At 43.6% G+C, this 26,166-nt stretch overlaps 1 protein-coding gene across 7 annotated transcripts in view; it reads right to left on the minus strand.

Moving 5' to 3' along the window:
- Positions 1 to 1,807: 1,807 nt before the first annotated feature.
- ahnak (AHNAK nucleoprotein) overlaps positions 1,808 to 26,166 on the minus strand; it is a 57,433-nt gene continuing 33,074 nt past the window's right edge. The window contains exons 4-8 of one of the 7 annotated variants that reach the window (XM_029772041.1): positions 24,924 to 25,081; positions 23,009 to 23,238; positions 20,041 to 22,567; positions 17,210 to 19,887; positions 1,808 to 16,891 (exon numbers count right to left, since the gene is read on the minus strand). In XM_029772041.1, the coding sequence (XP_029627901.1) occupies positions 2,921 to 16,891; positions 17,210 to 19,887; positions 20,041 to 22,567; positions 23,009 to 23,238; positions 24,924 to 25,080 (19,563 nt within the window). In that variant the 5' untranslated portion in view covers position 25,081 and the 3' untranslated portion in view covers positions 1,808 to 2,920. The other 6 variants (XM_029772037.1, XM_029772040.1, XM_029772038.1 and 3 more) reach the window with 6 other exon arrangements.

Genomic DNA, 26,166 nt, shown 5'->3' on the forward strand with positions numbered 1-26,166 from the left:
ATTTTCCTCTCTAACCGACTATTTGGTATCTGGAAGTCTCTAAAAGTCTTGTAAACCAGTACTACTACAAACTACTACAAGTCTCCAATGAAATGTTCCGTTGTGTTTTAGTTCCCAATGTCCTCTTTAGCTGACAAATATTTTGGCTCCACAAAGGAAAAAAAGCACTTTCCTCTTTTAAAGGAAATTCCTGAAGAGTTCCTTCCTCTACGCTGCCTCAACAACAATTACATTCAAACAACCAGGAACAGGGAAGACTTCCTGTGTTACTGCCAAAACACTGGGTGGGCAATGGTAGGCTACAGCTATACTACATACAGAATATGTCCCAAATAGCACCCTATCACCTATATAGTGCACTGCTTTTGACCAGGACCCTTAGGGCTCTTGTCTAAAGCAATGCACTATTTAGGGAATAGGGGATGGCAGGCCTTATACATGTTACATTTTAGTAATTTAGCAGACGCTCTTATCCAGAGCGACTTACAGTAGTGAATGCATACATTTCATCCAATTTCATACATTTCATTAAAAAAAAAAAAATCTCTGCTGGCCCCCCGTGGGAATCAAACACAAAACCCTGGTGTTGCAAACACCATGCTCTACCAACTGAGCTACAGGGAATTTCTTATTTCTCAATAAGTTAACCACAACTCTGACTACTCCTCTTGCCACATGTAGTAATATTAATACAGATCAGTCAGCAAATAATCAAAATGCAACACATTTATAATTCACACACTCTCTAACCCTCTGCTCTCTGTGTCTCTCTCTCTCTCAGTATCTGTCTCTCTCTCTCTCCCTCTCATCCAATTAGTAAAGAGTACAGTTGTTTGACAGTGATCTAACAACACACTGACAATTTAAATACAAAAATCAGTCTTTTGAGGTTATTTGAAGCAACTCCCAACATCGAGTCTCAAAGAAAAAAGTGAGTTTATGAAAATAGGTTTCCTCTCACTGACTGAGTCAGTAGTACACTCTCTGTAGTACACTGTATAGGGAATAGGGGATGCAGGCCTTATAAGCTATTTCTCAATAAGTTGAACACAACTCTGCCTACTCCTCTTGCCACGTAATAATATTAATACTGTTGTAAAACCATTTCAACGTCACCGTTAAGTTCTCTCTCTCCAAATAGACACGCTCAAAGGCACCCCCCATTCTCTGAAAGCGCACTACACTCCATAGGGTGTGGCTGAATTCTCTGTACTCTATAGGAGAGCGTCAATGTGATTTCCTGAGAGCATAGTCCTTCATGTGGTATTTTCCATGTCACGTATCCGTTATATGTCTAAACACATTAGGTTGTGTAATATAATTGTTTATCATGACACAAGGCGAGACCCAGATGCAGACACAGGAGGCAGATGGTTGGAGTCTTACAATGTTTATTCATCCAATAGGGGAAGGCATGAGAATGGTCGTGGACAGGCAAAAGGTTAAAACCAGTTCAGAGTCCAAAAGGTACCAAAGGGCAGGCAGAATCAAGGTCAGGGCAGGCAGGATGACCAGGCAGGTGGGAAAGAAGTCCAGAGTCAGACAGGGGTCAGAACCGGGACGTCTTCAAAGAGAGAATAGCAAAATTAGTATGGTGAAAAACACGCTGGTTGCCTTGACTAAACATACAAGACAAACTGGCACAGAGAGACAGGAAACACAGGGATAAATACACTGGGGAAAATAAGCGACACCTGGAGGGGGTGGAGACAATCACAGGAACAGGTGAAACAGATCAGGGCGTGACATTGTTAAATAATACGGTGGGGATGATAAAGACGGTGATATAAAATAAAATCAGGGACAATTGGTATGTTAACCGTTTATTTGATTTATTTTGCACAATGAAACACATGAAACACAATAGATGCAAATTAATTAAAAACTCCATCAAATAAAAGCAAATTACATTTTTTTTCTTTCTTTCTCTGTTATTGACATTTGCAGATATTTATTTTGCTATACAGGTACAAATATAGCATGACTCTTTTATTCATGATAGTCATACATTTTCTTTAGTACAACCAAACACCAGAGACTTACATTAAGTGAGACAGTGAGGGAGAGAAATAGAGAGATGGTGAGAGAGAGAATGTCTCCATAAAAAAAGCATGATTTGCTTCTTTACATTTCTAAATATCTTGATTGTACAAAAATACAAATGGATTCTTCAGCATATGGTGTACTAATTGTAATAATCAAATTGGATGTTAAAAAAAAGAAAAAAGCCTGCTCTCTCTCTCAAAGATTAATAACAACAGTAAATAGAGTTTATTAGTAAATAGAAACATTGTTTTTATTTGCAATTATGGTCTCTAACTGCATTGGTATGCAGGGACGGCTTTATGTTGAGTAAATATGCTTCTGCAACGATTACATATCCAAAGTTTCATAAACAAAAGTAAATCATTTCATACATAAAAACAAAAAGTAGTTATAGCAGTTGTTGTTTTTGCTGTGTGTATAAACATACTTTTCTTAAAAATAACAATTGAATCTATACTATTTTTGTGCAATAGAACCCTGGATATAAAAATACCACACCTAATCTTGACAAAATGCATTTTAACAGAATGCAATACAACAGTGGGACTAAACATGTGAGGCACTATTGGTATGAATTTGGTGAGATTTATGTTCAATAAATTTTGACTATGTACAAAAGACAATACTTAATATTACAATACAGATTTATCTTATTTACAGTTAAATTGTAGTCTGAACAATGTCATGTACCCCATATGTAATAAGTAAAATGTGTGGAGAAAGTCCAAAGGGAATAACACGGTTTGTTACATTGAGATGAGATGTGAATTCATTTGTCAAGTTTTAAATTCTTGAGCAGATAGGGCTGTTGTGTATATGGAGAAGATAATTGAGTAGTATATGAGAGAGTTTTTAATTAGCCTCAACAATTCATTCATTTCTTTGGTGACATAGAAAACTCAAGTTTTGGGAAATGGAAACCACCTCTAGACCCACTGTCGCTGCTGGAAGATGAGGCGATTCTCGACTTTTTAGAGGGGAGAGATACACCACCACTTCCCTCTACTCTCTCTTCACTATCTTCACCCAGTGTCACTTCATATGAGCCCGTTGACTTTGAGCCAAAACCACCAAAGGTGCCAAACTTTGACTTGCTCTTCTTTCCTTTCACCTTGGCCCCCCCAACATCTACAGAGATGTCGCCACCCTCAGCACTTAAGTGACTTGAGGGGGAAGATACAGACAGATCTCCCTCGTCACTCGCCACAGAGGAAGACCGATGCCTTGATTTCTTAAAAAGATCCAGTGAGGCTGACTTGCTCTTAGGGGACACACTAAGCCCAGATCCTCCCTCTACTGACAACTTGCCACTTACTAACTCCCCATGACTTAAACTCAACTCTTTGGAGCCCTTAACGCCGCCACTACCACCGGCTCCCAGTTCTGCATCCGGCCCCTGGAAGCTTAGATCCGCTGCACTACCTCCCTTTGCTTTTGACTTGCCAAAACCGAACCTTGGCATCTTCACATTCACTTTACCACCACTGTTCTTCACGTCTGGGCTGTGCAACTCCAGGCTCGGAGAACTAACTCTACCACTAACCGAAGGAGTCTGCACATCAACCTTTCCACCCCCCACTGCTAACCCTGCTCCTGCCCCTGCTTCTAACCCTGCATCAACATCTACTCCCATCTCTGGTCCATGGTACTTTGGAACACTGATTTTGGGGAATGATACATGTCCCTCTGGGAAATGTAGTCCACCGTATCCTGAAACATTTGAGTCTACTTCTACTCCTCCTCCAATATCTGTCTTAGGACCTTTAAAACCTCCTGAGAGGCTTGCCTCTCCTTTCAGATTTTGCCCGTTCACATTTACATCAACATCAGGGACATTTACCTGGGGCCCTTTGATTTTCATCCCTGGAAATTTAATGTTAGACTTAGTTTTTACATCTGGGACTTCCACGTTTACATCTGGGCCCCCAATGTTGGCTTGTAGGCTCCCAGATGACAAGCCACCAGACAGAGAGTCATCACCTTTAACTTTGGGAGATTTTACATCAAATTCCACATCGGGGAAATGAAGTTTTCCAAAGAAGGGTTTCTTTACTTTTGTTCCTTTCAGGTGAAGCTCAGGAGAGTCAACATCTAAATCTACACCTGATGTTTCAAGGTCAATATCAACATCAGGTTTCTTTGTTTTCCCTTTGATTTTGGGTAGTTTGAATTTGCCTTTCTTTCCTTTGACATGAACGTCAACATCAGGGGCTTCTAGACTACTGTCAACCTCTGGCAAATGAACATCTAATTTGGGGCTCTTTCCTCCCATATGGATCTTTGGTGCATTGAATTTAGGTCCTTTGATATTTGCATCCCCTAGGTTAAGGTCAACCTCAGGTGCATTCACATCAATCTTTCTGTGAGAAATATTCAGTTCAGGACCTTCAACTTCTGGGGACTTAATACCAAACGTGGGACCTTTGAACTTTGGAAACTTGATCTCTGGTTTTTCAATACTGAAACTGGGACTTCCCATATCAAGGGAACCACCTGACAACTTTGCATCAGGACCTCTGATGTCGAGATCTGTACGTGAAATGTCAACACTAGGTACCATGATGTCAATATCAGCTTTAGATAGGTTAAGATCGACATCTGGACCCTCCAGTTTAGGTCCTCTGAATCCAAATGATGGCATCTTCATCTTTGGCATCTTAAATCCTCCTGAACCTTCAACATCTGGAGCTTTGATGTCTACTTTAGGTGCTTTGAGGTCTCCTGACATATCAAAATCTCCCTTCACCTTTGGACCTTGCAGGTTGAAGTCCATATCAGGCATGGACATCTTTGGTCCAGATACGGAAGGCATCTTGAATTTTGGCCCTTTGATTTTACCATCGGCGCCTTCAATGTCTAGGTTTGGACCTTTGATGTCAAAATCAGGTCCTTCAATGTTAATGTCAGCTTTAGGTAAGTTGAGATCGACATCCGGACCATCCAGTTTAGGTCCTTTGAATCCAAAGGAAGGCATTTTCATCTTTGGCATCTTAAATCCTCCTGAACCTTCAATGTCAACATCTGGACCTTCAATGTCTATTTTGGGTGCTTTGAGGTCTCCTTCGATCTTGGGGACTGACACATCTCCCTTTGCCTTTGGACCTTTCAGGTTGAAATCCATATCTGGCATTGAAATCTTTGGTCCTGACATTGATGGCATCTTGAATTTTGGCCCTTTGATTTTACCATCATACCCTTCAATGTCAATTTCTGGACCTTCAACGTTAATGTCAGCTTTAGGAAGGTTGATATCAACATCTGGCCCCTCCAGGTTAGGTCCTTTGAATCCAAATGATGGCATCTTCATCTTTGGCATCTTAAATCCTCCTGAACCTTCGATGTCAACATCTGGACCTTTAATGTCTACTTTGGGTGCTTTGAGGTCTCCTGACATATCAACATCTCCCTTCATCTTTGGACCTTTCAGGTTGAAGTCCACATCTGGCATTGAGATCTTTGGTCCTGATATGGATGGCATCTTGAATTTTGGCCCTTTGATTTTACCATCTGGGCCTTCAATGTCCAGTTCTGGGCCTTTGATGTCAACATTGGGCCCCTTAATATCAATGTCAGCTTGAGGAAGGTTGATATCAACATCAGACCCCTCCAGTTTGGGTCCTTTAAATCCAAAGGATGGCATCTTCATCTTTGGCATCTTAAATCCTCCTGAACCTTCAATGTCAACATCTGGACCTTGAATGTCCATTTTGGGTGCTTTGAGGTCTCCTTCGATCTTGGGGACTGACACATCAAAATCTCCCTTTACCTTTGGACCTTTCAGGTTGAAATCCACATCCGGCATTGATATCTTTGGTCCTGACATTGAAGGCATCTTGAATTTTGGCCCTTTGATTTTACCATCATACCCTTCAATGTCAATTTCTGGACCTTCAACGTTAATGTCAGCTTTAGGAAGGTTGATATCAACATCTGGCCCCTCCAGGTTAGGTCCTTTGAATCCAAATGATGGCATCTTCATCTTTGGCATCTTAAATCCTCCTGAACCTTCGATGTCAACATCTGGACCTTTAATGTCTACTTTGGGTGCTTTGAGGTCTCCTGACATATCAACATCTCCCTTCATCTTTGGACCTTTCAGGTTGAAGTCCACATCTGGCATTGAGATCTTTGGTCCTGATATGGATGGCATCTTGAATTTTGGCCCTTTGATTTTACCATCTGGGCCTTCAATGTCCAGTTCTGGGCCTTTGATGTCAACATTGGGCCCCTTAATATCAATGTCAGCTTGAGGAAGGTTGATATCAACATCAGACCCCTCCAGTTTGGGTCCTTTAAATCCAAAGGATGGCATCTTCATCTTTGGCATCTTAAATCCTCCTGAACCTTCAATGTCAACATCTGGACCTTGAATGTCCATTTTGGGTGCTTTGAGGTCTCCTTCAATCTTGGGGACTGACACATCAAAATCTCCCTTTACCTTTGGACCTTTCAGGTTGAAATCCACATCCGGCATTGATATCTTTGGTCCTGACATTGAAGGCATCTTGAATTTTGGCCCTTTGATTTTACCATCATAGCCTTCAGTGTCAATTTCTGGACCTTCAACGTTAATGTCAGCTTTAGGTAGGTTGAGATCGACATCCGGACCCTCCAGGTTGGGTCCTTTGAATCCAAAGGATGGCATTTTCATCTTTGGCATCTTAAATCCTCCTGAACCTTCGATGTCAACATCTGGACCTTTAATGTCTACTTTGGGTGCTTTGAGGTCTCCTGACATATCAACATCTCCCTTCATCTTTGGACCTTTCAGGTTGAAGTCCATATCAGGCATTGAGATATTTGGTCCTGATATGGATGGCATCTTGAATTTTGGCCCTTTGATTTTACCATCTGGGCCTTCAATGTCCAGGTCTGGACCTTTGATGTCAACATTGGGACCCTTAATATCAATGTCAGCTTTAGGAAGGTTGATATCAACATCTGGCCCCTCCAGTTTGGGTCCTTTGAATCCAAAGGACGGCATCTTCATCTTTGGCATCTTAAATCCTCCTGAACCTTCGATGTCAACATCTGGACCTTTAATGTCTACTTTGGGTGCTTTGAGGTCTCCTGACATATCAACATCTCCCTTCATCTTTGGACCTTTCAGGTTGAAGTCCATATCAGGCATTGAGATATTTGGTCCTGATATGGATGGCATCTTGAATTTTGGCCCTCTGATTTTACCATCTGGACCTTCAATGTCCAGTTCTGGACCTTTGATGTCAACATTGGGCCCCTTAATATCAATGTCAGCTTTAGGAAGGTTGATATCAACATCTGGCCCTTCCAGTTTGGGTCCTTTGAATCCAAATGATGGCATCTTCATCTTTGGCATCTTAAATCCTCCTGAACCTTCGATGTCAACACCTGGACCTTTAATGTCTACTTTGGGTGCTTTGAGGTCTCCTGACATATCAACATCTCCCTTCATCTTTGGATCTTTCAGGTTGAAGTCCATATCAGGCATTGAGATATTTGGTCCTGATATGGATGGCATCTTGAATTTTGGCCCTTTGATTTTACCATCTGGGCCTTCAATGTCCAGGTCTGGAACTTTGATGTCAACATTGGGACCCTTAATATCAATGTCAGCTTTAGGAAGGTTGATATCAACATCTGGCCCCTCCAGTTTGGGTCCTTTGAATCCAAAGGACGGCATCTTCATCTTTGGCATCTTAAATCCTCCTGAACCTTCAATGTCAACATCTGAACCTTGAATGTCCATTTTGGGTGCTTTGAGGTCTCCTTCGATCTTGGGGACTGACACATCAAAATCTCCCTTTACCTTTGGACCTTTCAGGTTGAAATCCACATCCGGCATTGATATCTTTGGTCCTGACATTGAAGGCATCTTGAATTTTGGCCCTTTGATTTTACCATCATAGCTTTCAGTGTCAATTTCTGGACCTTCAACGTTAATGTCAGCTTTAGGTAGGTTGAGATCGACATCCGGACCCTCCAGGTTGGGTCCTTTGAATCCAAAGGATGGCATTTTCATCTTTGGCATCTTAAATCCTCCTGAACCTTCGATGTCAACATCTGGACCTTTAATGTCTACTTTGGGTGCTTTGAGGTCTCCTGACATATCAACATCTCCCTTCATCTTTGGACCTTTCAGGTTGAAGTCCATATCAGGCATTGAGATATTTGGTCCTGATATGGATGGCATCTTGAATTTTGGCCCTTTGATTTTACCATCTGGGCCTTCAATGTCCAGGTCTGGACCTTTGATGTCAACATTGGGACCCTTAATATCAATGTCAGCTTTAGGAAGGTTGATATCAACATCTGGCCCCTCCAGTTTGGGTCCTTTGAATCCAAAGGACGGCATCTTCATCTTTGGCATCTTAAATCCTCCTGAACCTTCGATGTCAACATCTGGACCTTTAATGTCTACTTTGGGTGCTTTGAGGTCTCCTGACATATCAACATCTCCCTTCATCTTTGAACCTTTCAGGTTGAAGTCCATATCAGGCATTGAGATATTTGGTCCTGATATGGATGGCATCTTGAATTTTGGCCCTCTGATTTTACCATCTGGACCTTCAATGTCCAGTTCTGGACCTTTGATGTCAACATTGGGCCCCTTAATATCAATGTCAGCTTTAGGAAGGTTGATATCAACATCTGGCCCTTCCAGTTTGGGTCCTTTGAATCCAAATGATGGCATCTTCATCTTTGGCATCTTAAATCCTCCTGAACCTTCGATGTCAACATCTGGACCTTTAATGTCTACTTTGGGTGCTTTGAGGTCTCCTGACATATCAACATCTCCCTTCATCTTTGGACCTTTCAGGTTGAAGTCCATATCAGGCATTGAGATATTTGGTCCTGATATGGATGGCATCTTGAATTTTGGCCCTTTGATTTTACCATCTGGGCCTTCAATGTCCAGGTCTGGACCTTTGATGTCAACATTGGGACCCTTAATATCAATGTCAGCTTTAGGAAGGTTGATATCAACATCTGGCCCCTCCAGTTTGGGTCCTTTGAATCCAAAGGACGGCATCTTCATCTTTGGCATCTTAAATCCTCCTGAACCTTCAATGTCAACATCTGGACCTTCAAAATCTATTTTGGGTGCTTTGAGGTCTCCCTCGATCTTTGGGACTGACACATCAAAATCTCCCTTTACCTTTGGACCTTTCAGGTTGAAATCCATATCTGGCATTGATAACTTTGGTCCTGACATTGAAGGCATCTTGAATTTTGGCCCTCTGATTTTACCATCTGGACCTTCAATGTCCAGTTCTGGACCTTTGATGTCAACATTGGGCCCCTTAATATCAATGTCAGCTTTAGGAAGGTTGATATCAACATCTGGCCCCTCCAGGTTAGGTCCTTTGAATCCAAAGGATGGCATCTTCATCTTTGGCATCTTAAATCCTCCTGAACCTTCGATGTCAACATCTGGACCTTTAATGTCTACTTTGGGTGCTTTGAGGTCTCCTGACATATCAACATCTCCCTTCATCTTTGGACCTTTCAGGTTGAAGTCCATATCAGGCATGGAGATGTTTGGTCCTGATATGGATGGCATCTTGAATTTTGGCCCTTTGATTTTACCATCTGGGCCTTCAATGTCCAGGTCTGGACCTTTGATGTCAACATTGGGACCCTTAATATCAATGTCAGCTTTAGGAAGGTTGATATCAACATCTGGCCCCTCCAGTTTGGGTCCTTTGAATCCAAAAGACGGCATCTTCATCTTTGGCATCTTAAATCCTCCTGAACCTTCAATGTCAACATCTGGACCTTCAATATCTATTTTGGGTGCTTTGAGGTCTCCTTCGATCTTGGGGACTGACACATCAAAATCTCCCTTTACCTTTGGACCTTTCAGGTTGAAATCCATATCTGGCATTGATAACTTTGGTCCTGACATTGAAGGCATCTTGAATTTTGGCCCTCTGATTTTACCATCATAGCCTTCGATGTCAATTTCTGGACCTTCAACGTTAATGTCAGCTTTAGGTAGGTTGAGATCGACATCCGGACCCTCCAGGTTAGGTCCTTTGAATCCAAAGGATGGCATTTTCATCTTTGGCATCTTAAATCCTCCTGAACCTTCGATGTCAACATCTGGACCTTTAATGTCTACTTTGGGTGCTTTGAGGTCTCCTGACATATCAACATCTCCCTTCATCTTTGGACCTTTCAGGTTGAAGTCCATATCAGGCATGGAGATATTTGGTCCAGTTATTGATGGCATCTTGAATTTTGGCCCCTTGATTTTACCATCTGTGCCTTCAATGTCAAGTTCTGGACCTTTGATGTCAACATTGGGGCCTTTAATATCAATGTCAGCTTGAGGAAGGTTGAGATCAACATCTGGCCCCTCCAGGTTGGGTCCTTTGAATCCAAAGGATGGCATCTTTATCTTTGGCATCTTAAATCCTCCTGAACCTTCAATGTCAACATCTGGACCTTCAATATCTACTTTGGGTGCTTTGAGATCTCCTTCAATCATTGGCACAGACATGTCCACATCTCCCTTTATCTTTGGACCTTTCAGGTTAAAGTCCATATCAGGCATAGAGATCTTTGGTCCTGATATTGATGGCATCTTGTATTTTGGGCCCTTGATTTTGCCATCAGGGCATTCAATGTCAATTTCCGGAACTTTAGTGTCAACACTGGGTCCCTTAATGCCGACATCAGCTTTAGGTATGTTAATATCTATATCTGGTATCTCTACCTTCGGGCTTCTGAATCCAAATTTTGGCATTTTGAATTTGGATCCTTTGACCTTAGGGCTGGTAGCCCCAACATCAAGCTCAAGGTCTGAAACACTAACTTTCGGTCCTTTGACATTAATATCTGCTTTTGCTAGATTTACATCAACCTCAGGAGACTTGATTTTTGGCCCTCCGAATCCAAACTTTGGCATTTTGAACTTAGACTTCTTTGGTGTAATGTCAGGACTCTCAATTGAGACATCCAATCCATCAAATTCAGCTTTGGGTGTACTGATTTCTCCCTCAACTCCCCCTTTTAACTTTGGCCCTTTGAGATTGAAATCAATATCAGGCATTGATATTTTGGGGCCAGACATAGAGGGCATCTTCATCTTTGGCATCTTAAATCCTCCTGAACCTTCAATGTCAGCATCTGGACCTTCAATATCTACTTTGGGTGATTTCAGGTCACCTTCAATCATTGGCACAGACATGTCTACGTCTCCCTTCATCTTTGGACCTTTCAGATTGAAGTCCACATCGGGCATGGAGATCTTTGATCCTGACACTGACGGCATCTTGAATTTCGGCCCTTTGATTTTACCATCAGGCCCGTCAATGTCAAGTTCCGGAGCTTTGATGTCCACTTTGGGCGCGTTGATGTCTATATCAGCTCTTGGTAGGTTAACATCAACATCTGGACCCTCCAATTTAGGTCCTTTGAATCCAAATGATGGCATCTTCATCTTTGGCATCTTAAATCCTCCTGAACCTTCAATGTCAAGATCTGGCCCTTCTATCTCTACTTTGGGTGCTTTGAGGTCTCCTTCTATCTTGGGCCCTGACACATCAAAATCTCCCTTCATCTTTGGACCTTTGAGATTGAAGTCCACATCAGGCATGGAGATCTTTGGTCCTGACATTGACGGCATCTTGAATTTCGGCCCTTTGATTTTAGCATCAGGGCCTTCAATGTCAAGTTCCGAACCTTTAATGTCTACTTTGGGAGTTTTGATGTCAATATCTGCTCTTGGTAGGTTAACATCAACATCTGGACCCTCCAATTTAGGTCCTTTGAATCCAAATGATGGCATCTTCATCTTTGGCATCTTAAATCCTCCTGAACCTTCAACGTCAAGATCTGGCCCTTCTATCTCTACTTTGGGTGCTTTAAGGTCTCCTTCTATCTTGGGCCCTGACATATCCAAATCTCCTTTCATCTTTGGACCTTTTAGGTTGAAATCCACATCAGGCATGGAGATCTTCGGTCCTGAAATTGATGGCATCTTGAATTTTGGCCCTTTGATTTTTCCATCTGGATCTTCAATGTCAAGATCTGGACCTTCAATGTCTACTTTGGGTGCTTTAAGGTCTCCTGACACATCAAAATCTCCCTTCATCTTTGGACCTTTCAGATTGAAGTCCACATCGGGCATGGACATCTTTGGTCCTGACATTGACGGCATCTTGAATTTCGGCCCTTTGATTTTACCATCAGGGCCTTCAATGTCAAGTTCCGGACCTTTAATGTCCACTTTGGGCGCTTTGATGTCTATATCAGCTTTTGGTAGGTTAACATCAACATCTGGTCCCTCCAATTTAGGTCCTTTGAATCCAAATGATGGCATCTTCATCTTTGGCATCTTAAATCCTCCTGAACCTTCAATGTCAAGATCTGGCCCTTCTATCTCTACTTTGGGTGCTTTGAGGTCTCCTTCTATCTTGGGCCCTGACACATCGAAATCTCCCTTCATCTTTGGACCTTTCAGATTGAAGTCCACATCGGGCATGGAGATCTTTGGTCCTGACATTGACGGCATCTTGAATTTCGGCCCTTTGATTTTACCATCAGGGCCTTCAATGTCAAGTTCCGGACCTTTAATGTCCACTTTGGGTGCTTTGATGTCTATATCAGCTTTTGGTAGGTTAACATCAACATCTGGTCCCTCCAATTTAGGTCCTTTGAATCCAAATGATGGCATCTTCATCTTTGGCATCTTAAATCCTCCTGAACCTTCAATGTCAAGATCTGGCCCTTCTATCTCTACTTTGGGTGCTTTGAGGTCTCCTTCTATCTTGGGCCCTGACACATCGAAATCTCCCTTCATCTTTGGACCTTTCAGATTGAAGTCCACATCGGGCATGGAGATCTTTGGTCCTGACATTGACGGCATCTTGAATTTCGGCCCTTTGATTTTACCATCAGGGCCTTCAATGTCAAGTTCCGGACCTTTAATGTCCACTTTGGGTGCTTTGATGTCTATATCAGCTTTTGGTAGGTTAACATCAACATCTGGTCCCTCCAATTTAGGTCCTTTGAATCCAAATGATGGCATCTTCATCTTTGGCATCTTAAATCCTCCTGAACCTTCAATGTCAAGATCTGGCCCTTCTATCTCTACTTTGGGTGCTTTAAGGTCTCCTTCTATCTTGGGCCCTGACATATCCAAATCTCCTTTCATCTTTGGACCTTTTAGGTTGAAATCCACATCAGGCATGGAGATCTTCGGCCCTGAAATTGATGGCATCTTGAATTTTGGCCCTTTGATTTTTCCATCTGGACCTTCAATGTCAAGATCTGGACATTCAATGTCTACTTTGGGTGCTTTAAGGTCTCCTGACACATCGAAATCTCCCTTCATCTTTGGACCTTTCAGATTGAAGTCCACATCGGGCATGGACATCTTTGGTCCTGACATTGACGGCATCTTGAATTTCGACCCTTTGATTTTACCATCAGGGCCTTCAATGTCAAGTTCCGGACCTTTAATGTCCACTTTGGGCGCTTTGATGTCTATATCAGCTTTTGGTAGGTTAACATCAACATCTGGTCCCTCCAATTTAGGTCCTTTGAATCCAAATGATGGCATCTTCATCTTTGGCATCTTAAATCCTCCTGAACCTTCAATGTCAAGATCTGGCCCTTCTATCTCTACTTTGGGTGCTTTGAGGTCTCCTTCTATCTTGGGCCCTGACACATCGAAATCTCCCTTCATCTTTGGACCTTTCAGATTGAAGTCCACATCGGGCATGGAGATCTTTGGTCCTGACATTGACGGCATCTTGAATTTCGGCCCTTTGATTTTACCATCAGGGCCTTCAATGTCAAGTTCCGGACCTTTAATGTCCACTTTGGGTGCTTTGATGTCTATATCAGCTTTTGGTAGGTTAACATCAACATCTGGTCCCTCCAATTTAGGTCCTTTGAATCCAAATGATGGCATCTTCATCTTTGGCATCTTAAATCCTCCTGAACCTTCAATGTCAAGATCTGGCCCTTCTATCTCTACTTTGGGTGCTTTAAGGTCTCCTTCTATCTTGGGCCCTGACATATCCAAATCTCCTTTCATCTTTGGACCTTTTAGGTTGAAATCCACATCAGGCATGGAGATCTTCGGTCCTGAAATTGATGGCATCTTGAATTTTGGCCCTTTGATTTTTCCATCTGGACCTTCAATGTCAAGATCTGGACATTCAATGTCTACTTTGGGTGCTTTAAGGTCTCCTGACACATCGAAATCTCCCTTCATCTTTGGACCTTTCAGATTGAAGTCCACATCGGGCATGGACATCTTTGGTCCTGACATTGACGGCATCTTGAATTTCGACCCTTTGATTTTACCATCAGGGCCTTCAATGTCAAGTTCCGGACCTTTAATGTCCACTTTGGGCGCTTTGACGTCTATATCAGCTTTTGGTAGGTTAACATCAACATCTGGTCCCTCCAATTTAGGTCCTTTGAATCCAAATGATGGCATCTTCATCTTTGGCATCTTAAATCCTCCTGAACCTTCAATGTCAAGATCTGGCCCTTCTATCTCTACTTTGGGTGCTTTGAGGTCTCCTTCTATCTTGGGCCCTGACACATCGAAATCTCCCTTCATCTTTGGACCTTTCAGATTGAAGTCCACATCGGGCATGGAGATCTTTGGTCCTGACATTGACGGCATCTTGAATTTCGGCCCTTTGATTTTACCATCAGGGCCTTCAATGTCAAGTTCCGGACCTTTAATGTCCACTTTGGGTGCTTTGATGTCTATCTCAGCTTTTGGTAGGTTAACATCAACATCTGGTCCCTCCAATTTAGGTCCTTTGAATCCAAATGATGGCATCTTCATCTTTGGCATCTTAAATCCTCCTGAACCTTCAATGTCAAGATCTGGCCCTTCTATCTCTACTTTGGGGGCTTTAAGGTCTCCTTCTATCTTGGGCCCTGACATATCCAAATCTCCTTTCATCTTTGGACCTTTCAGGTTGAAATCCACATCAGGCATGGAGATCTTCGGTCCTGAAATTGATGGCATCTTGAATTTTGGCCCTTTGATTTTTCCATCTGGACCTTCAATGTCAAGATCTGGACCTTCAATGTCTACTTTGGGTGCTTTAAGGTCTCCTGACACATCGAAATCTCCCTTCATCTTTGGAACTTTCAGATTGAAGTCCACATCGGGCATGGACATCTTTGGTCCTGACATTGACGGCATCTTGAAATTCGACCCTTTGATTTTACCATCAGAGCCTTCAATGTCAAGTTCCGGACCTTTAATGTCCACTTTGGGCGCTTTGATGTCTATATCAGCTTTTGGTAGGTTAACATCAACATCTGGTCCCTCCAATTTAGGTCCTTTGAATCCAAATGATGGCATCTTCATCTTTGGCATCTTAAATCCTCCTGAACCTTCAATGTCAAGATCTGGCCCTTCTATCTCTACTTTGGGTGCTTTGAGGTCTCCTTCTATCTTGGGCCCTGACACATCGAAATCTCCCTTCATCTTTGGACCTTTCAGATTGAAGTCCACATCGGGCATGGAGATCTTTGGTCCTGACATTGACGGCATCTTGAATTTCGGCCCTTTGATTTTACCATCAGGGCCTTCAATGTCAAGTTCCGGACCTTTAATGTCCACTTTGGGTGCTTTGATGTCTATCTCAGCTTTTGGTAGGTTAACATCAACATCTGGTCCCTCCAATTTAGGTCCTTTGAATCCAAATGATGGCATCTTCATCTTTGGCATCTTAAATCCTCCTGAACCTTCAATGTCAAGATCTGGCCCTTCTATCTCTACTTTGGGGGCTTTAAGGTCTCCTTCTATCTTGGGCCCTGACATATCCAAATCTCCTTTCATCTTTGGACCTTTCAGGTTGAAATCCACATCAGGCATGGAGATCTTCGGTCCTGAAATTGATGGCATCTTGAATTTTGGCCCTTTGATTTTTCCATCTGGACCTTCAATGTCAAGATCTGGACCTTCAATGTCTACTTTGGGTGCTTTAAGGTCTCCTGACACATCGAAATCTCCCTTCATCTTTGGAACTTTCAGATTGAAGTCCACATCGGGCATGGACATCTTTGGTCCTGACATTGACGGCATCTTGAATTTCGACCCTTTGATTTTACCATCAGGGCCTTCAATGTCAAGTTCCGGACCTTTAATTTCCACTTTGGGCGCTTTGATGTCTATATCAGCTTTTGGTAGGTTAACATCAACATCTGGTCCCTCCAATTTAGGTCCTTTGAATCCAAATGATGGCATCTTCATCTTTGGCATCTTAAATCCTCCTGAACCTTCAATGTCAAGATCTGGCCCTTCTATCTCTACTTTGGGTGCTTTGAGGTCTCCTTCTATCTTGGGCCCTGACACATCGAAATCTCCCTTCATCTTTGGACCTTTCAGATTGAAGTCCACATCGGGCATGGAGATCTTTGGTCCTGACATTGACGGCATCTTGAATTTCGGCCCTTTGATTTTACCATCAGGGCCTTCAATGTCAAGTTCCGGACCTTTAATGTCCACTTTGGGTGCTTTGATGTCTATATCAGCTCTTGGTAGGTTAACATCAACATCTGGTCCCTCCAATTTAGGTCCTTTGAATCCAAATGATGGCATCTTCATCTTTGGCATCTTAAATCCTCCTGAACCTTCAACGTCAAGATCTGGCCCTTCTATCTCTACTTTGGGTTCTTTAAGGTCTCCTTCTATCTTGGGCCCTGACATATCCAAATCTCTTTTCATCTTTGGACCTTTTAGGTTGAAATCCATATCAGGCATGGAGATCTTCGGTCCTGAAATTGATGGCATCTTGAATTTTGGCCCTTTGATTTTTCCATCTGGACCTTCAATGTCAAGATCTGGACCTTCAATGTCTACTTTGGGTGCTTTAAGGTCTCCTAACACATCGAAATCTCCCTTCATCTTTGGACCTTTCAGATTGAAGTCCACATCGGGCATGGACATCTTTGGTCCTGACATTGACGGCATCTTGAATTTCGGCCCTTTGATTTTACCATCAGGACCTTCAATGTCAAGTTCCGGACCTTTAATGTCCACTTTGGGTGCTTTGATGTCTATATCAGCTTTTGGTAGGTTAACATCAACATCTGGTCCCTCCAATTTAGGTCCTTTGAATCCAAATGATGGCATCTTCATCTTTGGCATCTTAAATCCTCCTGAACTTTCAATGTCAAGATCTGGCCGTTCTATCTCTACTTTGGGTGCTTTGAGGTCTCCTTCTATCTTGGGCCCTGACACATCGAAATCTCCCTTCATCTTTGGACCTTTCAGATTGAAGTCCACATCGGGCATGGACATCTTTGGTCCTGACATTGACGGCATCTTGAATTTCGGCCCTTTGATTTTACCATCAGGACCTTCAATGTCAAGTTCCCGACCTTTAATGTCCACTTTGGGTGCATTGATGTCTATATTAGCTTTTGGTAGGTTAACATCGACATCTGGTCCCTCCAATTTAGGTCCTTTGAATCCAAATGATGGCATCTTCATCTTTGGCACCTTAAATCCTCCTGAACCTTCAATGTCAAGATCTGGCCCTTCTATCTCTACTTTGGGTGCTTTGAGGTCTCCTTCTATCTTGGGCCCTGACACATCGAAATCTCCCTTCATCTTTGGACCTTTCAGATTGAAGTCCACATCGGGCATGGAGATCTTTGGTCCTGACATTGACGGCATCTTGAATTTCGGCCCTTTGATTTTACCATCAGGGCCTTCAATGTCAAGATCCGGACCTTTAATGTCCACTTTGGGTGCTTTGATGTCTATATCAGCTTTTGGTAGGTTAACATCAACATCTGGTCCCTCCAATTTAGGTCCTTTGAATCCAAATGATGGCATCTTCATCTTTGGCATCTTAAATCCTCCTGAACCTTCAATGTCAAGATCTGGCCCTTCTATCTCTACTTTGGGTGCTTTAAGGTCTCCTTCTATCTTGGGCCCTGACATATCCAAATCTCCTTTCATCTTTGGACCTTTTAGGTTGAAATCCACATCAGGCATGGAGATCTTCGGTCCTGAAATTGATGGCATCTTGAATTTTGGCCCTTTGATTTTTCCATCTGGACCTTCAATGTCAAGATCTGGACCATCAATGTCTACTTTGGGTGCTTTAAGGTCTCCTGACACATCGAAATCTCCCTTCATCTTTGGACCTTTCAGATTGAAGTCCACATCGGGCATGGACATCTTTGGTCCTGACATTGACGGCATCTTGAATTTCGGCCCTTTGATTTTACCATCAGGGCCTTCAATGTCAAGTTCCGGACCTTTAATGTCCACTTTGGGAACTTTGATGTCTATATCAGCTTTTGGTAGGTTAACATCAATATCTGGTCCCTCCAATTTAGGTCCTTTGAATCCAAATGATGGCATCTTCATCTTTGGCATCTTAAATCCTCCTGAACCTTCAACGTCAAGATCTGGCCCTTCTATCTCTACTTTGGGTGCTTTAAGGTTTCCTTCTATCTTGGGCCCTGACATATCCAAATCTCCTTTCATCTTTGGACCTTTTAGGTTGAAATCCACATCAGGCATGGAGATCTTCGGTCCTGAAATTGATGGCATCTTGAATTTTGGCCCTTTGATTTTTCCATCTGGACCTTCAATGTCAAGATCTGGACCTTCAATGTCTACTTTGGGGGCTTTAAGTTCTCCTGACACATCAAAATCTCCCTTCATCTTTGGACCTTTCAGATTGAAGTCCACATCGGGCATGGACATCTTTGGTCCTGACATTGACGGCATCTTGAATTTCGGCCCTTTGATTTTACCATCACGGCCTTCAATGTCAAGTTCCGGACCTTTAATGTCCACTTTGGGCGCTTTGATGTCTATATCAGCTTTTGGTAGGTTAACATCAACATCTGGTCCCTCCAATTTAGGTCCTTTGAATCCAAATGATGGCATCTTCATCTTTGGCATCTTAAATCCTCCTGAACCTTCAATGTCAAGATCTGGCCCTTCTATCTCTACTTTGGGTGCTTTGAGGTCTCCTTCTATCTTGGGCCCTGACACATCGAAATCTCCCTTCATCTTTGGACCTTTCAGATTGAAGTCCACATCGGGCATGGACATCTTTGGTCCTGACATTGACGGCATCTTGAATTTCGGCCCTTTGATTTTACCATCAGGGCCTTCAATGTCAAGTTCCGGACCTTTAATGTCCACTTTGGGCGCTTTGATGTCTATATCAGCTTTTGGTAGGATAACATCAACATCTGGTCCCTCCAATTTAGGTCCTTTGAATCCAAATGATGGCATCTTCATCTTTGGCATCTTAAATCCTCCTGAACCTTCAACGTCAAGATCTGGCCCTTCTATCTCTACTTTGGGTGCTTTAAGGTCTCCTTCTATCTTGGGCCCTGACATATCCAAATCTCCTTTCATCTTTGGACCTTTTAGGTTGAAATCCACATCAGGCATGGAGATCTTCGGTCCTGAAATTGATGGCATCTTGAATTTTGGCCCTTTGATTTTTCCATCTGGACCTTCAATGTCAAGATCTGGACCTTCAATGTCTACTTTGGGTGCTTTAAGGTCTCCTGACACATCGAAATCTCCCTTCATCTTTGGACCTTTCAGATTGAAGTCCACATCGGGCATGGAGATCTTTGGTCCTGACATTGACGGCATCTTGAATATCGGCCCTTTGATTTTACCATCAGGGCCTTCAATGTCAAGTTCCGGACTTTTAATGTCCACTTTGGGCGCTTTGATGTCAATATCAGCTCTTGGTAGGTTAACATCAACATCCGGACCCTCCAATTTAGGTCCTTTGAATCCAAATGATGGCATCTTCATCTTTGGCATCTTAAATCCTCCTGAACCTTCAATGTCAAGATCTGGCCCTTCTATCTCTACTTTCCGTGCTTTGAGGTCTCCTTCAATCTTGGGCCCTGACATATCGAAATCTCCTTTCATCTTTGGACCTTTTAGGTTGAAATCCACATCAGGCATGGAGATCTTCGGTCCTGAAATTGATGGCATCTTGAATTTTGGCCCTTTGATTTTTCCATCTGGACCTTCAATGTCAAGATCTGGACCTTCAATGTCGACTTTGGGTGCTTTAAGGTCTCCTGACATATCAAAATCTCCCTTCACCTTTGGGCCTTTCAGATTGAAGTCCACATCAGGCATGGAGATCTTTGGTCCTGACATTGACGGCATCTTGAATTTCGGCCCTTTGATTTTACCATCAGGGCCTTCAATGTCAAGTTCCGGACCTTTAATGTCCACTTTGGGTGCTTTGATGTCTATATCAGCTGTTGGAAGGTTAACATCAACATCTGGTCCCTCCAATTTAGTTCCTTTGAATCCAAATGATGGCATCTTCATCTTTGGCATCTTAAATCCTCCTGAACCTTCAATGTCAAGATCTGGCCCTTCTATTTCTACTTTGGGTGCTTTAAGGTCTCCTGACACATCAAAATCTCCCTTCATCTTTGGACCTTTCAGATTGAAGTCCACATCTGGCATGGAAATCTTTGGTCCTGACATTGACGGCATCTTGAATTTCGGCCCTTTGATTTTACCATCAGGGCCTTCAATGTCAAGTTCCGGACCTTTAATGTCCACTTTGGGTGCTTTGATGTCTATATCAGCTGTTGGAAGGTTAACATCAACATCTGGTCCCTCCAATTTAGTTCCTTTGAATCCAAATGATGGCATCTTCACCTTTGGCATCTTAAATCCTCCTGAACCTTCAACGTCAAGATCTGGCCCTTCTATCTCTACTTTGGGTGCTTTGAGGTCTCCTTCCATCTTGGGCCCTGACACATCGAAATCTCCCTTCATCTTTGGACCTTTCAGATTGAAGTCCACATCGGGCATGGAGACCTTTGGTCCTGATATTGATGGACCTTTAATGTCAACTTTGGGAGCCTTGATGTCAATGTCAGCTTTGGGTAGGTTTAGATCAACATCCGCAACCTCCAGTGGAGGTCCCTTGATTCCAAATGACGGCATCTTCATCTTTGGCATCTTAAATCGTCCTGAACCTTCAATGTCAACATCTGGACCTTCAATGTCTACTTTGGGTGATTTGAGGTCTCCTTCTATCTTGGGCCCTGACACATCAAAATCTCCTTTCATCTTTGGACCTTTCAGATTGAAGTCCACGTCAGGCATTGAGATGTTTGGTCCTGATATTGTCGGCATCTTGAATTTTGACCCTTTGATTTTACCATCTGGGCCTTCAATGTAAAGTTCTGGACCTTCAATTTCTACTTTGGGAGCCTTGATGCCAATGTCAGTTTTTGGTAGGTTGACATCGACATCAGGACCCTCACGTCCCGCTCCTTTGATTCCAAATGATGGCATCTTTACTTTAGGTATCTTGAAACCGCCTTCTGGATCATGAACATCAACACCTGAAACTTTAATGTCTACTTTAGGTGCTTTGATATCAATACCACCTATCTTCTTTCCTTCTTTAACATTCATAGATGGGCCTGATACATCTACATCTACCCCAGGAACCGAAACATCTACACTACCCTTCACTTTCGGTAGTTTAACATCTCCATCGCTTTCTGTACCTGCAGTGTTCAGTCCCAATGATGGCATTTTGATGCCACCTTTAAGTTTGCTTTCATTTTCAATGGTCGTTCCTTTTACTGACGGTCCTTTTACAGACATTTTCACTGAGCCAGACTCCTTTATGCCTGGGGTATTGATGTCAAGTGTTGGCGCTCTTATGTCTTTTGATATCTTGCCTCCATTCAACCCTGTATCAATGCCTGGCATGCTGGGTAAGGAAACCCCACCCTGGTTGCCTCCGGAGTGACCTACGCTCCCAGACGCTTTCATCTGTTGATCACTAATGGTTATTCCAGGTACTGAACCTCCGACCCTACCCTGCCAGTCTGCACTGCCTCTACCAGGCAAATTAACGTCTACTCCTCTCACCTCCCCTTTACCCATTGCTATGGAGCTGGAGGAAATATTTGTTGTTCTTCCAGGGACCGTGACATTGACTGATCCTGCCTGGTAGTCAGCTGAGTCACCTGAAACCTGAAATCTCCCGTCTCCCTGCTGACCCTTCACCCCCGACATTCCAAAGCTAGGTCCTTTGAATCTGATCCCTGCTGCTCCACCATCTCCCCCCTCTATCTCCCTCGTAACAGTGGTGGTCTTCACCCCTCCAGTGCTCCAGTGCTTCTCAGAAGAGCTAGTTACATGCGGCCCAGTGAAGGAAACACCATCACCTCCTAGTTCAAAATCACCCCCCTCCAATCCACCTCCTATACCTGAAGAGCTTCCGCTTCCGTGTAAAACTCGGATTTGAGACAAACTGTCCCCTTCTGACTGCTCGTATCGTTTCCCTTTGAACTCTGTGCCGGTGAGCTCAAGCTGCTCGTCCACACCCCCTGGCATGTCTACAGAGTAGGTAGTGATGCGACGGGTGATAGTGGTGATCGTGCTGCCGTCAGTGCTGGTGCTGCTGTGGCGCTCCGTATGGACGTCCACGCCCTCAGCCAGATCCTCAGACTTCAGTCGGGGCTTAATCTTCTTGGAATATATTCGCTTGTAATCTTCATCATCCCCACTCTGTTCTCGTCAAAAGAAGGCGAAATCAGTAATCATAAATGTATTACATTAGGTAATAATACTATTGTTGAAAATATACAGTATGAACATTTGATATGGAAGTAAGTATATTTGAGAAGATATGTGTATAGTCTGTATTCAAGAAGGCTGTGTTCACTAGAGTTGGGGTTCAATTCAATTTCAATTCCAGTGAATTCCGAAAGTAAACCTAATTCTAATTACAATTCTAAATGTTCCTCGTTATAAAACCATTGAAGATAATTGGAATTCCAGTGTACTTCCTGAATTAACTGGAAGTGAAATAGAATTGACCCCAATCCTGGTGTTCACATAAAAGCTACTGAAAAGTTTATTCAAATCCTGTAAAAGTCCAATCTTTGCCGCACCATCACACAAGTAAATACACTTAAAATTGCTTGCACAGTAAACATGGCTACATACCAGGATACTGTCTTGGCTGGAGCCTCCAAACCTTCCCTTCCCTTCATACGTCAGTGTTCCCATTGGGGATCGGCAGGGTGACAGAGTGCCCATGGGGGAGCGGCATGGTGACTTGTCCTTGTTCTGTAGTTTCAGTCCAACCTTGTGTTTGTTTAAGGTCTTAAGGAGCTCCGCTGTCTCCTCGGAACTCATGTTGTCAAAGTAGATGGTGGCACCCACAATTTGATCACCTTTAGGGGAAGCCCACAAGAGAACATTGATACCATGTTAAAATCTGTCATGACGTTGGCCTGTGGGTAAGGTTTATGACCCCCCCCCATAAATACCTTTCTCCCTTCCCTCTCTCTCTGACTCTACTGAAGGACTCTTGAATAGCCTTTGTTAAACATAGAGAGTCTGGGAACATCAAACAAGTGGGGGGAAAGGAACCATATTTCGGTAATAGAACCAGTTGAAAATATGCGTTGGTACTTAATGAATATGATGTCAGTTCGGTTGTCATCTGAGACATTATGACTGATGACAGGATGACATAAACTGTATCTGGGAAAGTCTACACATTATAGTTATCAGATTCACATGGAATTGTTGTGCAATTTAAATGTTTGAATATGAAACTATTTGTGGAAAGATTAAATATAATTTTAGCTTCCAAATGAGAGAATTAGGTTTTCAGAAGGTTACAGCTCTGCTCAATCAGTGGCCCGCCCCTGTGAAGAGACATTGGTTATAATCTATGAAACACGCCCTTCTCTCCCTCCACTATATAAGCCCTTGACGAAAATATAACTTTCTGTTCCGAGTCCGCGAGGCCGGCAGCCTCTGCGTTAAAAGGGCAAATAACTTTCTGTTCCGGGTACATTAGGGCGACGGTCCGATGTCAGAAGGATTCAGATAATAACTACAGAACTAAGCCAACCTCAGTGTGAGCTTTGGTTGTGACTGGTATGAACTTTGAACTCTTATTCACTACAGAAGTGATACCTCCTAGCCGTTGAGTTAGCAGCGGCCGCTGTAAACGTGGGCTAGGAAAGGACGGACGACGTATTCAGTCTAACACACCACGACGATACTACAACGTATACCATTTACCACCAGAGACATTCTTCCGAGGACAGCAAGATCTCTGTTGGGCAACACGGCCAGCATCTACGACCAACCTACCGAAGCGCAGCTCAGAGTAAATATTTATTGCATTTCCCTTTTCCAAATGGGCGGTAATTTTAGAATGCATAAGATACTGTATTTACGATAGCCCAGCTTCTACCTTTGTTCCTCAGTCTTCCCGCTCTTTCACTCAAACCCAACTCCCTTTCCTTTGTGTAACCAGCCGTCATGTCGGCTCCGTCCACCAGGGACGTTTTCTGTATGACATAATTTGCATTCTGTGTATATGTAATTCTGTGTGATTAGTTAGGTATTTAGTAAATAAATAATTAAACCCAATTTTGTATTGCTGATTGAACTTGTTAGCCAGGGTTCGTAAAGATAACCAAGAATTTACAACTTTCAGATGAGACTGAAATAAGGTGACGATTAATATTGACTGCTATTGATGTAAAATATTACTAGGTCTTTAAGAGTTTATTCGGAAGATAACAGCTCTATAAACACTATTTCGTGGTGCCCCGACTTTCTAGTTAATTACATTTACATGATTAGCTCAATCAGGTAATATTAATTACAGAGAAAGGATTTTATAGAATAGCATGTCATATCACTTCATCCGGCATAGCCAAAGACACGACAAATCCGTCAGTCAAAATGGATTTTGAATACAACAAAGGTAGATCAAACAAATCTTACTGTATATCAACTTAAATAAATTATAAGATATCAGGAATTTAAATAACTGTAGAAATCAATTAAGTTAATGAATACCTTACAGAAGAGCAATGCTAACTCCGTTACATACCCTCGTGTACTCTTCCAGTGCGTCCAGCAGGCGACTCCATTTTCACCTCTTTGACATAGATCTCTCCTTCACCTGACTGCTCAAGGGTCATTCCCTGTTTCTCTGGACCCGACCAGTCAGAGAAGAGCACCTCCCTGGTTTCCTCCTCTTCGGCCATCCTTTAATAACGATAGATGTTAATGGGGCTTTTTCAATACAAGAAGAATCTCAAAGACTCTTTGAGGAACAACAACATTAAGTTAGTTAATGGGCTGCACTTTAGAGAAGGGGGGGAGAGAGGGGGAGAGAGAAGGAGGGGGAGAAAGAGAGAGAAGGGGGGAGAGAGAAAGGGGCAGAGAGAAGGAGGGGGAGAGAGAAAGGGGGAGAGAGAAGGGGGTGAGAAAAGGGGGGGATCGAGAGGGAGGGGGAGAGAGAGAAGGGGGGAGAGAGAAGGGGGAGCGAGAGAGGGGGAGAGAGAAGGGGGGAGAAAGGGGGAGAGAGAAAGAGGGGGAGAGAGAAGGGGGAGAGAGGGGGAGGGGGAGAGAGAGGGGGGGAGAGAGGGGGAGGGGGAGAGAGAGAGAGAGAGAGGGGGGATAGAGAGGGGGGAGAAGGGGAGAGGGGGAGAGAGAAGGGGGGAGAGAGGGGGAGAGAGAAGGAAGGGGAGAGGGGGAGAGAAGGGGAGAGAGAGGGAGAGAGAGAAGGGGGAAGAGAGAAGGGGGGAGAGAGAAGGAGGGGAGAGGGGGAGAGAGAAGGAGGGGGAGAGAGATGGGGGAGAGAGAGAGGGGGAGAGAGAAGGGGGGAGAGAGATGGAAGGGGAGAGGGGGAGAGAGAGGGGGAGAGAGAAGGAGGGGGAGAGGGGGAGAGAGAATGGGGAGAAAGGGAGGGAGAAGGGGGAGAGAGAGAGGGCGAGAGAGAAGGGGGAGAGAGGGGGAGGGGGAGAGAGAGAGAGAAGGGGGGAGAGAGAGAGCGGGAGAGAGAAGGGGGGAGAGAGAGAGGGGGAGAGAGAAGGGGGGATAAAGAGGGGGGAGAAGGGGACAGGGGGAGAGAGGGAGAGAGAAGGGGGAGAGAGAGGGGGAGAGAAAAGGAAGGGGAGAGGGGGAGAGAGAAGGGAGGAGATAGAAGGGGGGAGAGAGAAGGGGGGAGAGAGGGGGAGAGAGAGGGGGATGGAGAGAGAAGGGGGGAGAGAGAGGGGGGGAGAAGGGGAGAGGTGGGAGAGAGAAGGGGGAGAGAGAAGGAGGGGGGGAGAGAGAAAGGGGGAGAGAGA

This window comes from Salmo trutta, chromosome 13, assembly GCF_901001165.1.
Source record: "Salmo trutta chromosome 13, fSalTru1.1, whole genome shotgun sequence".
Taxonomy (NCBI): Eukaryota; Metazoa; Chordata; class Actinopteri; order Salmoniformes; family Salmonidae; genus Salmo; species Salmo trutta.